Below are 13,877 nucleotides of genomic sequence, written 5' to 3'. Positions count from 1 at the left end.
TTGAAAGCAAACTCCAAGAAAGGATGGGGGGCTAGCTCTAGCTGACATGTAGTCGGTCTTGTTCTTTTTAACGGTGAGGCTGTAAATCTGACAGGATTAATTTTGGGGCTGGGGGATTAAAAAGAGTATAATTTCATGATGCTATCTCTAGAGCTAGCGCCTGTAGCTTTGGGTGTGCCAAGGTGGACTGACACTGAGCTTGTGGTTTCTTCCCACAGGAAGGTGACTATTTCACCCAGCAGGGAGAGTTCCGAGTGGACAAAGCTGGGTCTCCTACCCTGTTAAACTGCCTTATGTATAAAATGTCGTACTACAGATTCGGAGAAATGCAGGTGGGTTCAATTGAGTTCGTCTATAATTTTCATTCAAATGGGAAGGGGACCTTACTCATCTCTTACAAACTCGGACTAACCGTGTCTCAGCTCTCCTGTGGAGAGATGTGTGCAAAGCTTCTTACCCATCATATTTAGATGTCAAACCCCTGGTCATCTGGGGTTAGAGGCATGCACCACCATGCCTAGCTCAATTTCTGAATGTTTTTGTGACATGTTAAAAAAATATTAGACCAGTGAGTTTTTCTTATCTGTAAATAATGGAGGGTGGGGTAGACTGGTGACTTGACTTTGATGGAAACATGTAATTCTGATATTAAAAAATTAGGTTTGTGTTAAAAGCAATTATATAGCAAACAGAAGGATATTCTTCATCTGGCCTCACTCCTGCTGAAAGGCACAAATTAAATGATCTCTTACTGAAGATAACAGTAGACACATCTGTCCAGAGAGGACACCAAAGCAGTCTGCAAGCAGGCCGTCCACACTCCCCCAGCTTGTCCCCACACATGCTGCCCATCACTTCTGCTATGCAGAGAGAGCCCTCAGCCTTCTTTCCTTGTCTCTCCACCACCTTACTATTATTGGTTGAGCGTGTTCTGTGAGATGGGATTCTAAGTCACTTCTCAGTGATTTCCCTGTCCTATGTTGCATGTATTGACGAGCTTGGTTTGCTGGTGGTATTCTGTCTTTTGTTGCAGGCATCCATCCCAACCTAAGGAAGTCCTGGGGGCTGGAGGCAAACAGTGTCTCCTCTATTGCTAGTCAGTCTATAGCCTGGAGTACCACGTTGATAGTTTCATTCCAAGCTGTCAGTAAAAACAGTCTATGTTACTTGCTAGTGAGCTTGGCACCTTATAAATTAAAGGAATTATTTGTTTACTCTTAACCTGAAATGCTCTGTCTGAACTTCAAACTGTGAAACAGGTTTTCTCTGCTTGTAAAACAGTTATGTAGCTGTATGACCTTGAAGAGTGTGTGTTGCTGCTTTCTGTGTTGCCCTAGGGGAGGTGGGCATAGGTGGGTGTCTGCTTCTCTGTTCACCTAGCATCACTGTAGGTAGCTTTAAAGGCAAAACACCATGCCCACAGTTATGTAAAGTTTTATTTTGGCTTCTTTTAAAGGACACTTGCTTGGGATTCAAACTCGGGTTAGGAAAACATACCTGGTTATACTAGTTACTCTAGAAAATAATCCGTAGAAATGATGAGTTCTCTGCATGGAGGGTTCTTTTTTCCCCTCAAGTTTTATGAACAATTTAAGGCCTATTGGTCTCATGCCTTAGGAAGCATGCATGTTAAGGCAGGTAATGTAATTTTTCTGTTGTATAGGCAAACAAAACACTTCTCTATTGTTTATAGACTGGCTTTACACTGCTTGGAAAAAGAGATGGTTTTCATTTGTCTTAAAGTTTAGGTTATGTCTGCGTAGACTTGATCTACTTAAATGCGTCCACTGGCTGTTTGTTTCTCCTACGTCTTCCCATACTCAGCTGGCCTACCTCCCCTTAGACACCAGAACATTGTTGTCAGGGGCGTTTTATTTAAAGAGATGGGAGTGTTTACATTAAGTCAGTCCAGTGCATGAGAGTTGAATGAAGACCACATGGCATAACGGAGCAGATAGTCATTGTGAGGCCCTGAGGTGAAAGGAAGCGCCTCCTCCATCCTCCACCTTCCTCCATCCTCCTCCACCCTCCTCCATCCTCCTCCACTCTCCTCCACCCTCCTCCACCCTCCTCCATCCTCTTCCATCCTCCTCCACTCTCCTCCATCCTCCTCCATCCTTCTCCATGTCCAGGACTTAGACTTACAATGCATATCTATTTGTAAGGACTCTGACATATATACTCTGATGGGTCTAGTTGTCTTCATGAATTCTTCTATCTGGGCATTGAGACCTGTTATGATGCTTCTTCCGTTCTGTTTCGTAGATAAAAAGGTTATTGTCCTTTGACAGTAGTTGCTACTTTGCAATACTGAATGTTTTCCAAAAGGCTGACATTAGGTTTTGATGTTTCTTTCGCAGCTAGATTTTCGTACACCCCCAGGTTTTGACCGAACACGTAATGCTGAGATTGGAAATAAAGACATTAAATTCAAGCATTTGGAGGAAGCTTTTACATCAGAGCACTGGCTTGTCAGGATATATAAAGTGAAAGCACCTGACAACAGGGAGACACTAGGTCACAAACCTCGAGTCACCAACATCGTCCCCAAACAGAAGTATTTGTCAAAGAAGGTGGGTGCCTGCTGAAGTCATCTCCTGGGTTCAGTGGGTTAGTGGGTGAGTAGGCTGCTATGGGAAATGCTAACAACTGCTCATGAAGAACATGACGAATTGTGTGAGGAAGATACAGGGCTACAGGAGTCCTGACACAGCCAGTTCCCGTGGCTGCTTAGCCAGCAGTGGCATCACCTTTCCAATTCCTTAGACTGGACCTGGACTCTGCTGTTGTTCCCACTAAGCATGTAGTGCTTGAGGGAGACGGGAGGGATGCTGTCGGTCCTCTAAAGCTACTCATCCAAGTTTTCTTATAGGACAGCAGTGCACTGTCACGTCCCAAGACTAACTTTGAATGACAGTGACGGTCTTCATAACAAAAGCTGGGTGTGTCTAGGTGCTTCTGTGTGTATGAGACCTGAACTAATTCCATGTATTCTTCTCTCTTTCTAGACTACTAAAAGGAAGCGTGGCTACGTTAAAAATAAGCTAGTTTTTAAGAAAGGCAAGAAGACCTCTAAGAAGACTGTTTAAATGCACTGTTCTGGCCTGACTTGCAGCAGTCCTTGAGAGAACCGGTCTTTGCCTTCTGCTCATGTCCTGTTTCACAGCACCAAGGGTACAGATCATCGCTGGGCCAAGTCAATGTACAAAATGTTCTGGCAATGCCTCATTGAAAATTAAATTGGTTTATTGAGAACAGCTGTTTCTGATGTGTGACGTGAAGCAAGACAGAGCCCTGCTGTGAGCAGCTAGCAGAAGATTTTTTTTTTTTAATTATTGGTACATATTACCCTTCAAATCTGAGAATTTGGACTAATTGCACCAAAGAACCCTCTAATTTGGTCCCTGGCACATGCGTACCTGTCAACTTTTTTTTCTTTTACAAGACCTACATTTTATTTGAACTACCCAAATAGCAATATGTAAGACAGAAATGCAGATGTGATGAGAGCTTCTTGACCAGTAAACAAACTAGCCCAGGTCTGAGAGAGACGTGCTAAAGGAGAGTCTACGTCTGGGAATTCTATTTATTTTCCTGTTTCTCCGGTGTGAAGAATGTTTCATCAAATGTCCACTTTGTCGCTCACTGCCGCTGTAAGCAGCCGCTGCTGACGGTGGGCCTCCCTCCGCGTAGTTAGCTGACTAGATGTTTGTGTTCAGGCATCCGGATGCACTGCGGTTAGCAGGCGTCTTCACCAGGTACTCACAGAGCAGATTCCATGCATTCTTCATTCAAGGGCTAAATTTCTCTCCTTTGGGAATCATGGCAAGCGCACACAGAACGCTGCTGGCCAGGATGGCTCTTACCTCAGTACTGAGGTCGGCTCCATGTTCCCATGCAGAAGATTAAGGGAAAGCCCTTACGGTGGACAGGCATGCAGAGTTCATTTCTGTGACTCTACACAGTGACAAAGGATTTGTAAACTTTGCCTGGATTTTCCTCATTTTATACCAGTTTTGTTCATCACGATGATTTCTGTTGACCGCTTCATGTTTTTGATACCTTAAGCATTTGATGAAACACTCTCTAGTGCTCTCTAGGCGTTTCTTACTTTTATTACAAATGTGACAATTGTCAAAAGATGCACTAGAATATAAATGGAGATTGAGCCTGTTCATTTTCCAGCTCATAGGCAACTTTATACAGACTTGAAGCCTTTATCCAGTTGTCTAGTAAAGTGAGAGAGGCTTCCTGCCACAGGGAGCTTTTTACACAGCACCCCACTGCTTCAGTGGGAAAGTTGAGAGCAGTGTGTCCCTTTTATGAAGAACCCGTCCGTCATTTACAGTGCTCCGTGAGAGAGAATGTTACTGCTGACTCCTTTTCCACGGTGTAGATACTCTCTGATTTATAGAATTCATTCTTGATCCAGATGATGGTTCTTTTACAGACCAATTAAAAAAAAAAGTGTAACTAAATCTGGATTTCTGATACCTTGTCATTTGGGGGATTTTATCTTATGTTGCTTTACAATTCAATGCGGAGAAGTTATGACCACAGGAAATAAAGCTAATTCCAATTTGTGTCCCGCCTTGTCTTTTGCAGACCTTGTATTTGAAAGAAGTGCAGAGCTCTGACCCCATACTCCCCTCCTCTCACCTTAGAGAGGTTGTAGCCAGTGTGTGGGAAGTAAGGGTGTTCATAACGCAGTTTTAAAGTCCACCTTTTTACTCAGAGTAAACACACCTCACTGTGACTTTCCGCGCGCTTGGAGACTGCACAGTCCAGCGTTGAGTGCCGTTTTCACACCATTCCCGCACCTTCCTCGGGTTTAGGGAGCAAGTTTGGTCGAAGGCTTGGGGTCAGTGAAGCACACAGTATGAGGGTTTGGATCTCACAGTGCTGGTGTGGAGAAGTGACAAGGTGGCGGTTTCACCACACCCAAGTGTCAGCTGCCGAGCTTACGAGCTTGTTTTGAACCTAAATTCATTTCACGTGTGATCATTAGCCCTAAGTCTCACAGGGAGGTTACATGGCAAATGGCAGTGGGTGTAATATAAATTAGGCAGGCTTGAGCTTCCAAACTGACAGTGCTACCCTTAGTTTACAGTGTGGCATTTGGAGTGCCTGAGTGATGAGCAGGAAGCCAAAGACTAGACCGTGAAACTGTCAGCTGTTCTACAGTGTTGCTAGTCAAGTGACCTTCAGACCCTAGGATCTGGAGCTGTTGCTTCCTGTTGGAAAATTGATAGAGCTTTGGCATTGTTGCTCACTGGTTGGACACTCAACCTGGCATATACTACATACTAGCCAAAAATTGCTCTGAAGTCCATATATAGATCGGGGCTGGGGAGATGACTCAGTCGGTAAAGTGCTGATCATTGGACCTTAGCTTGACCCCCCCAGCACCCTAGTTACAATACCACCAAGCTGTGACCTGTGTGCTAAAGGCAGGGAAGAGACTCAAGCTCACTGGCCAACCATTGTAACTGAATTATTGAGCTTCAGGTTCAGAGAGAGCTCAAATCTAAGGTAGGATGTGCCTGAAGAAGCAGCTGGCGTGCCCTCTGCTCCCGCTCCCCAGCACGGACACTGGGTCGTACTGCTGAGTGTACATACCCCGTTAGACAACTGATCTGCCAGTTTCATCTGGCTGGTGCTTCTCATGGGTTTTTTGTCCGATGTTTGTCTTGCTAGCCTTAACCCTGCTGAGATGGGGAAATAGGCAGCCAAGCATCTCAGCAGTGCAGTGGGAAGACCTTCTTAAGAAAACAAGCTAATGAAGTGTTGTGTTTAATTAAAGAGGTGGAGGATTTATATCCCCAGCCAGCATCACCCCAGGAGAGGCAGGCAGCATTCTTGAAGCTGCTCCTGTGTCCTCCCAGCCACTGCCAGCACTGAATCCTGCCCTTCCTACCTCCGTATTTTCCTCTAAGCGTCGGTAAGTGTACCTACTCTTTGGGCTATGGAAGTGGAATCATGGAGCATCTAGATAGGCGTTGCCTAGTCAGCTTTCCTGCATTTGTAAACGCATCCTGATTGTTGGACCCAATGGAAGGTTGATTTTCATCAATATGTAATACTTGTCTCTCCACTGCTTGCTCATACACACACATCCATTGTGGTGGTGGTTGGCTGACGGACATTTGCAAATAATGCCAAGAAGACAGTTCCACCTCCTGCTGCTTACTTCCCATGAGCACTTCTCTCACTCTTCGCCCACGGTTGGAGTCGTGTCCATTGCTTCCGTGCCCTGCAGCCTTTCACTTACCCTCTCCCCTACCCCTGAGCCCCGGCCCTCCTAGAGTGCTTGGCCGGCCATGCTCCTCTTGCTTGGCCTCCCATGTGGAGATGACGAGCTGCTGCACCCAGCACAGTGAGAGCAGATGGTTCCTTGCATTTACTTTGCCTGCCTTGGCTCACCAACAAGGTGGAGGCCATTTGGAAATTACATACCTCATCTAAGAGGTCACCAATGTTCATGTTGCAGGCTGTTGGGGATGATTAATCTTTTGCAGTCTTTTGTATGTATATGGTTCTCTGTACCTTGTTTTAAAAAAAAAATCTTTTTATAGGCTGATGAGCTGACTTGGTGGGCAAAGGTACCTGCTGGCTGAAACCTGAGTTCAATCCCTGGGGTGCACATAATGAAGGAGAGAGCAGACCCCCTTCGTTTGTCTTCTGATCAACACACATGCCCACCCCACCCTGAAACACATACACAATAAATATGTAGTGCTAAAAAAAAATTTTTTTTTTTTAAGAAAAAATCCTTTTTGTAAAACCACAAAGACCATGCCTGTCCTGTGCCTGGTTCTAGGAAATTTGGCCCCGCCTTTTCTCCTTTGCCTTCCATCCAGGATTCCCTTGTTGCGGACACTGTGAAATGCATGTTTGTTGGTGGCAACTGTTGTGACATATATGCCTAAAGTTTCTCTTTTAGGGGCTGTGGTGGTAGCTCAGAGGAGTGCCTGCTGCTCTTGCAAGAGACCTGCTCTTGGTTCTTAGCACCCATACTGGGCAGCTGACAACTACTCATGACTGCAGTTCCGGGGAATCCGACGCCCTCTTCTGGCCTCTCTGGGTACTCAGACATGTATACAAACACGTAGACCCATTCACAGAAGTATAGATGTGTATGTATATTTAAGCCTTATATTTTAACCATGATGGCTAACATGTTGTAACCCCAGCACTTGGGAGCTTGATGCAGGAGGTAAGTTCACCTTCAGCTTCCTAGTGAGTTCAAGGCCAATCCTGAGCTGCATGAGACCTTTCTGCCTCAGAAAAAGGTTTGCTTGACTTCTGTTTTTTAAAGCCTTTTGTATTTTCATGGCTTCTATTAGCCAGTGTCCTAGTGTGTGATTTTTGGTAAATATGTCATAAATATTTAATTTCTCCTTATTAGACAATAAAAGCATGTGTTCTTACACCATGAGGTTTTATTTGACCTTGTTATCAGCATTCTGCCATTCAGGGGTTCATACAGTTGGCCCTGTCGCTTGGCAACAGTGATGGTTTTGTTGTTTTCTTTGTAATTGGTTTGTACTTTGTTGTCTGGCTTCTCTCTCACTGGAAAAGCCACTGATACTTGCCATGGAGTATAATCTCTGCAGATACCTTTGATCAAACGAAGCAAATTAATCAGAAACATTTTGAGATTTGTATTTGGCAGAGGGTCTTACTCTAGTCTGGGTTGCCTTGAACTCATGGCCCGAATAGGGCTTCTGAGTGGTGGATTACAAGCATGTACCACCATGATGGTATAAATGTTTGATTTTATGTTTGTCTGTGTGGTTTTTGTCAACCTGTCACAAACAGTCACCTGGGAAGAGGAATGTCCACTGAGAAAATGTCTTTATCACAGTGTCATGGGAACATGCCTGTGGGTCATTACCGATTGATGGAGGAGGGTCCAACCCGCTGTAGGCAGTGCCACCCAGAAAAGTGGTCCTGGGTTGTAGAAGGAAGAATCCAGTAAACAAAACTGTTCTAGCTTCTGCTTCATTCTTGCCTGGTTCCTGGCCTGTCTTCCCTCAATGATGAATTCTAACCTGGAAGATAGAATGAGCCCTTTCTTTTTGTCTGTTGCTGTGATAAAACAGACAGTGGGCCATTGCTGTGGCACAGCTGTGGAGGGAAGATTGTGGACGAGTTTGAAACTTTGGGCTGGAAAAGCCATTGAGTGTTGAAAGCTTTGCGCTTTCGTGGGAGTTTTTGAAGATTGAGAGTGTTAAGAGAAATCCAGACTATAGAAGCCTGGATTGTAAGTTTCAAGGGAAGCAAAAAACGATCAGGGCTGTGCATGTGGTATATTTGAATTAAGAATCTGTTGTTGGGGCTGGAGAGATGGCTCAGCAAGAGCACAGATTGCTCTTCCAGAGGTCATGAGTTCAATTCCCAGCAACCACATGGTGGCTCACAACCATCTGTAACAGGATCTGATGTCCTCTTCTGGAGTCTCTGAAGAGCAACAGTGTACTCACATTAAATAAATATGTTTTTAAAAAGAGAATCTGTTGTTTCTGGTCAGCTTGGGCTGAAGAATCATCTCTGATTCATAAAAGACCAGCATCAATGAGGTAAAATCTTGTGGGAACTATTTTTTCAGGGTTAGTACACAGCTGAGTTCCAGAGTGGGCCAAGGCTCCATCTCATCCCAGTAGCCAAACTTGGTGATGTGTAAAGGGTCTCCCATATGGCACAGGTATTGAAGGCATGAGAGGGTCATAGTGGCTGAGAGTTAGGGCTAGGAGAGGCCATTGGAGATGTTGCAACCTCAATTGCAGTGGGAGACCGTGGAGAAAAGCCAAGCCAAAGCTTAGCACCATGCAGCATAGTTAAGAGTCTCCAAAGAGAAGCCAGGAGACCATTAAAGGTGCAGCCTCAGTTGCAATGGGGACTCTAGCAGATTGGAAATGCCAAGCTCATAGGGTGACCAACATGGACAGTAGCTGGTGTTGAGTACAGACAGCCTAAGCATATAAGATAACCTGCAAGTGCTGCTGACAACAAAACCAGAGATGCGAGAGAGGCTGCCCAAGCCCTTTGGAGCCCAGAAGATGAGTAAGTCCCAAGTGTCAGACACTGAGCTATTTATAGTTGATTTGGGGTTTGCTTTGAGCTGATTGGTATTGCCCTGGTTCTCTTAAACTAAGTCTTTAACTTTTTTTTTTTTTAAATAAATAGAAACCCATAGTTAAAAGACTTAGAACTTTTTAAATATTTGCATTTAATGACTTGGACTTTGACGTACAGGTCACACGACAACTTGAATCAGTACTATGTGTGTGCTGGGTCTCAAATTCAAGCTTGGCGGGCAGCACACACTTTATCTGCTCAACAGTCTTGTCAGCCATGATATGACAAAATCCATAGATCTGTTTAAAAGTGAGCATGTTCTTAAGTTGTGTCTCCTACCTCCAGTACCTAGAGAGTCTGTTCTGTTGCATGGGCTTTCTCTTGTTGGTTGTTATCTATGTAAAATTGGGGCTTTGGTGGTACAAGCATTCTATTAAGAACAGGGTGTGGTGGCGCACACCTTTAATCCCAGCACTCAGGAGGCAGAGGCAGGCGGATTTCTGAATTTGAGGCCAGCTTGGTCTACAGAGTGAGTTCCAGGACCAAAAAAAAAAAAAAAAAAGAAGCTGCATGGGTAAGTGTAGGCCGGGGCTCTGTTTTTACTTCGCAGGAGATTGTTTATCTGCTGGAGAAGTAGGGGAATTTCCCAAGGCAGAATCACCTGAACCCAGTTTAAGGACTAAATATACAATTCTGGCCTGCTGTCATTGCTCCCACGGTGAAGTTGTGCAAAGACTTCAGCCAGATACGTGAGTATACACAGTTTTTCTCATCCTGTAAAGGTATGAACATCTCTTTGGCCTCTTCCAATTTCCCAGGAAAATGGCCCCAAATGCTGGCTTTCTCTCAGAATATGTCTTTCCTCTGGTATACTGGCCTGTGTTCATCTTGCAATAGGATTCTTGTGTACAGATTTTCCAGCCATCTTTGCTGGGCTTTTTTGGTCTGTCCTCTAGGCTCCTGCTGTCAGAGGGAACTCTCACAACAAACTGCCCTTTGGCTCTCAGAGCACGTGTAGCACCTGCTTCTTACATCTCTTCTGCCGCCTCAGTTTAATGGACACTATCAAAGTTGTGTCCCTGAACACAACCACAATCTCAGGATCCTCCTTGGGAAGTATGACACATTCGAGGCCTTGTTTCTAGTTCTGGAAGCACTTGGGTTGGAACATCCGGTGTCTGCTGTGCTCAGATGGCTTTGGTAAAAGGCTGGGGACCAAACCAAGAACTGAAGGTATCCTGGGTAGCCAGAGCGACTAGCTGAGAGTAATGTGTTCTTGGTGACCTCAGCTGTCCTTGCTGTTAAAAGCCATGACTCACCATGTGGTCATCCTCCTCATATGACCCTCCGTTGGCAATGATTAGCCTGGATCAGAAACTCAGGCCTGTGGAGGCGGAGGGGAAAGTTTTAGAAAATGGCACTCTAGCCCTGTGAAGAAAAGCACGGTGGCAAACATTGCAAAAGATGGGCGCTAACTAGAGTCCGTGACAGCCCTCTCTCCAAGGAAGATGCAAGTGGGGTTCAGGGAAACCTAGCCACGGCGAGCCTGCCAGCTCCTGTGGCCTGGTTGTGTAACATTGCCCATCATGGCACTGGGTGGGTGCTGTATTGTGCTGATTTTTTCAGGACTCAATTAGTTTCACTTCATCAACTCCGCACCACTATTCACAGACTTGCTTCTTCCATTTAATTGGCTCAGTGTTGAAACTGATCAAAAAGTGATTTCTCTACTGCTCCGGTTCTGTGTCCTTAAACTACCGTATCCTGACACTGAAGCCTTAAGTCAGCTTGTGCAGATTGTGCCTCTGTTCAGTGGCCCACAGGAATGTCCTGCCATCTTGGCAGAACAAGGAATTGTCATCCCTCTGCCCTGTATCTGATGAAGGAACTTGTGTACCAAAGGAAGGTATATGGTAGATCATCATGAGACCTTAACAGAAGAAATCGAAATGGCAAATAAATGGAAACAAATGTAATATACACCAGGCTCACTAACCATTGGAGAATGTCCAAAAATGGACTCTTATTGGTGGGTATTCAAATGGCTTGGCGTTAGTATGACTTGAAGATACACATACCCTAGTTACATTCAACATTCTTTGAAGTTGTCAAAAGAACACAAGATAGGGCTGAGAAGATGGCCCTGCAGTTAAAAGACCTGCTGCAAAAGCAGGAGAAGTGGGGTTCAGACCCCTAGAACCCATGTAAATGATGCATAGGTGTAGCCACCGCCTGTCACCTCCAGCGGCTTTGGCTTCAGAAGTTCTGGGCTTGATTGAGAGGGTCTGCCCCAAAGCAGAATGCTGAGTGATGGAGGAAGAGTCCCAGCATCAGCCCAGGGCTGCTACATGGACATGCACACACACAGGCATACATGTGAAAAGGAATAGAGGAATTGATAGTTGATGCTCACATAAAGGGAAAAAATGTTTCTTTAAAGGAAAACAATATCCAAAACATAATTGGAGTTAAGGAACCAAACAAGAATATGTATAGCGCATGCTGAAGGCCTGAGGCAGGTAAACCAGCATATTATCATTTCAGGTTCTTGCAGCATCCACACAGTAAAAGGACCACTCACCTGAAGGGTGATGGTGCTCAAGGCAGAAGAGTAGGAAGGGGGGATTGGGACTGGGCGTGAGTGGGAATCTTGGGAAGTGTGGGGAATGTTCTGCTAGACTGTGGTCAGCATCATTCCACTGACAACTCTACCCTGCACCAAGAGCAAGGGAAGTGAGCGAGCCAACAGAACAGTCCACGCCTTCCTCACTCCTGAAAACCAGTGCTGCTAGAGGATTTCTTACCAAAGTAGACTCTGGGAACTCTGACAAAAAAAAAAACAAAAAAAAAAAAACAAAGGTCTACAGGGAGCAGCAAGTGCCAGTCCAGGAAGCCATGTCCAGATGGTGGGAAATGGTACCCCACTTTTACTTACCCTTCCCCACCCCCACCCCCTGCAGTGCGGGGCAGAACAGAGCTCAGCTCCACTAATCTGTTTGGAGCTGCCTGGAGATCTGGGTTCCATCTTGCCTCTTACTCCCACGGGTAAGGCTGGGCAAGCTGTGGAAGGTGCAGGCAGAGCTCATGAGGCTGCCCCGGGGTTTGCCAGGGCCAGATTTAAAGGGTGTGGAATTATGGGGAGGATAATACAGCTTCAACGATTCTAAGAACCTGGAGAGAAATTTTAGGGAATTTTAAGATTTACTCTGTGTGTCTGGGTGGTGGTGCTGTTAGAGAATGGGGGAGGAGATGATGCCCTGCCCACAGAGGCCAGAAAGGGTATTGGGTGCCCTGGAGCTGGAGCTATTAGTGGTTGTGAGCCACCTTCTAGGGTGCTGGGAACTGAATTTGGGTTCTCTGCAGGAGCAGTAAGTGTGCTTACCCACTGGGTCATCTCTCCAGCCCCCCCAAATCACATTTTAATACAACATATACAGACCCAAGAAGATCTGCCAGGATGCCTGTGGGCCTGGCTGAGTGCAGGGATTAGGCCATAGTCCCCCTGCTCATTCAGGTGAAGGTTTCCCGATGCAGAGCCAGCATGCAGGACTGATGCAGAACGTGCTAGGTAAGGTAGCTATTTTCAAAAGTCCACTTTGCAAGGGGGAGAAGGGGGCATTCAAAGCAAGAAAGCGTGGCCCACTTCAAGGAATTTAATTTTTTTTGTGCAGTCTTAGATTTTCTATACATGATGACGATAGCATCCGCCATAAGAGAATGTCCATTCTGCTGAAACATGTCTGTCTCGTTCTTGCTGTAAGCCTACTACCTAGAACTTCTGCCAGTGTCTACGGCAGCGGCATAGGCATAGGCAGCCTTAACCTTGTTCTCGGGCTTGGAGGAGCAGCTTCTAACTTCTCACCTTTGTGGTCTTTGTGGATGTTTTGCATGTAGATTTATCACATTGGGTTTGGGGGGAGTTAGTTTGGTTTTGATGGTGGACGGTACTGAATCTTGTCAGATGCTGCCTCTGCATGGGCTCAGATGACTGTAGCTTGCTTCCTTATGAACGTGGTATGCTGTGCTGGTATTTTTCGTGCTTCCTGCATTCAGCCACCCTTGCTGTCTAAGAATAAATTTGATTATTGTCATGTGTAATCCTTGGGATGTGCTGTGGCATTTGCTGCACTAGTATTTGAGAAAATTTGAGCCAATATTTATACAGGATGCTAGTCTTTTTTTAAATCTGTTCTTGCTTTGGCATTGGGCATCATCTGGCAAACTAGGCCAATCCAGAATGGATGGCCTAACTCTAAATGTTTGGTAGGATTCATCTAAGGCCATCTGGTCCTGGCATTTTTTTTTAAAGGTTGGGAAATTTTAAGTGACTGGTCCAATCTCCTTGCTATTTATAGATCTATTCTAATTTCTTAGTTCATGACTCATTCTTAGTAGGATGTGTTTCTAGGAATTTGTTCTTTTTGTCCAGGCTTACAGTTCTTCCAGGACTGTTGATAGAGATGGCATCTCAATTGTCCTGCTTGGGTTGGCCCTAAACACGAGACTCAAACATTTGCTTTTATAGAACTGAGAACAGCCCCTAATGATGCTGATCTGGGGCTTTCTCAGTGTATTTAAAACACAGCTGAGGACTGGAGACACAGCTCAGTGGCTAAGAGAATGTACTGCTCTTGCAAAGACTGTGGTGGTCAACTGCCTGCATCCCTATCTGGCAGCTTACTCACAATAATGTGTGACTCTGGCTCCAAGGGATTCCGCACCCTCTACAAGCACACGCACACACATAATACATAGTTTTAAAAATCCCTAAAAATAACACACACAAGACACAAGAG

At 45.3% G+C, this 13,877-nt stretch overlaps 1 protein-coding gene across 1 annotated transcript in view; it reads left to right on the top strand.

Moving 5' to 3' along the window:
* The window catches only part of Stt3b (STT3 oligosaccharyltransferase complex catalytic subunit B), a 64,635-nt gene extending 60,052 nt beyond the window's left edge, over nucleotides 1-4,583 (top strand). Inside the window, exons 14-16 of the mRNA XM_021171401.3 lie at nucleotides 219-332; nucleotides 2,361-2,573; nucleotides 3,009-4,583. Coding sequence (XP_021027060.1) covers nucleotides 219-332; nucleotides 2,361-2,573; nucleotides 3,009-3,089 — 408 coding nt within the window. The 3' untranslated portion in view covers nucleotides 3,090-4,583. The remainder of the gene's footprint in view (nucleotides 1-218; nucleotides 333-2,360; nucleotides 2,574-3,008) is intronic.
* The last annotated feature ends 9,294 nt before the right edge of the window (nucleotides 4,584-13,877 follow it).

The sequence above is a fragment of the Mus caroli genome, unplaced genomic scaffold, assembly GCF_978045245.1.
Source record: "Mus caroli unplaced genomic scaffold, Mus_caroli_1 scaffold_11, whole genome shotgun sequence".
Taxonomy (NCBI): Eukaryota; Metazoa; Chordata; class Mammalia; order Rodentia; family Muridae; genus Mus; species Mus caroli.
The sequence above is the reverse complement of the archived record's forward strand: the minus strand, read 5'-3'. Positions and strand labels throughout refer to the sequence as shown.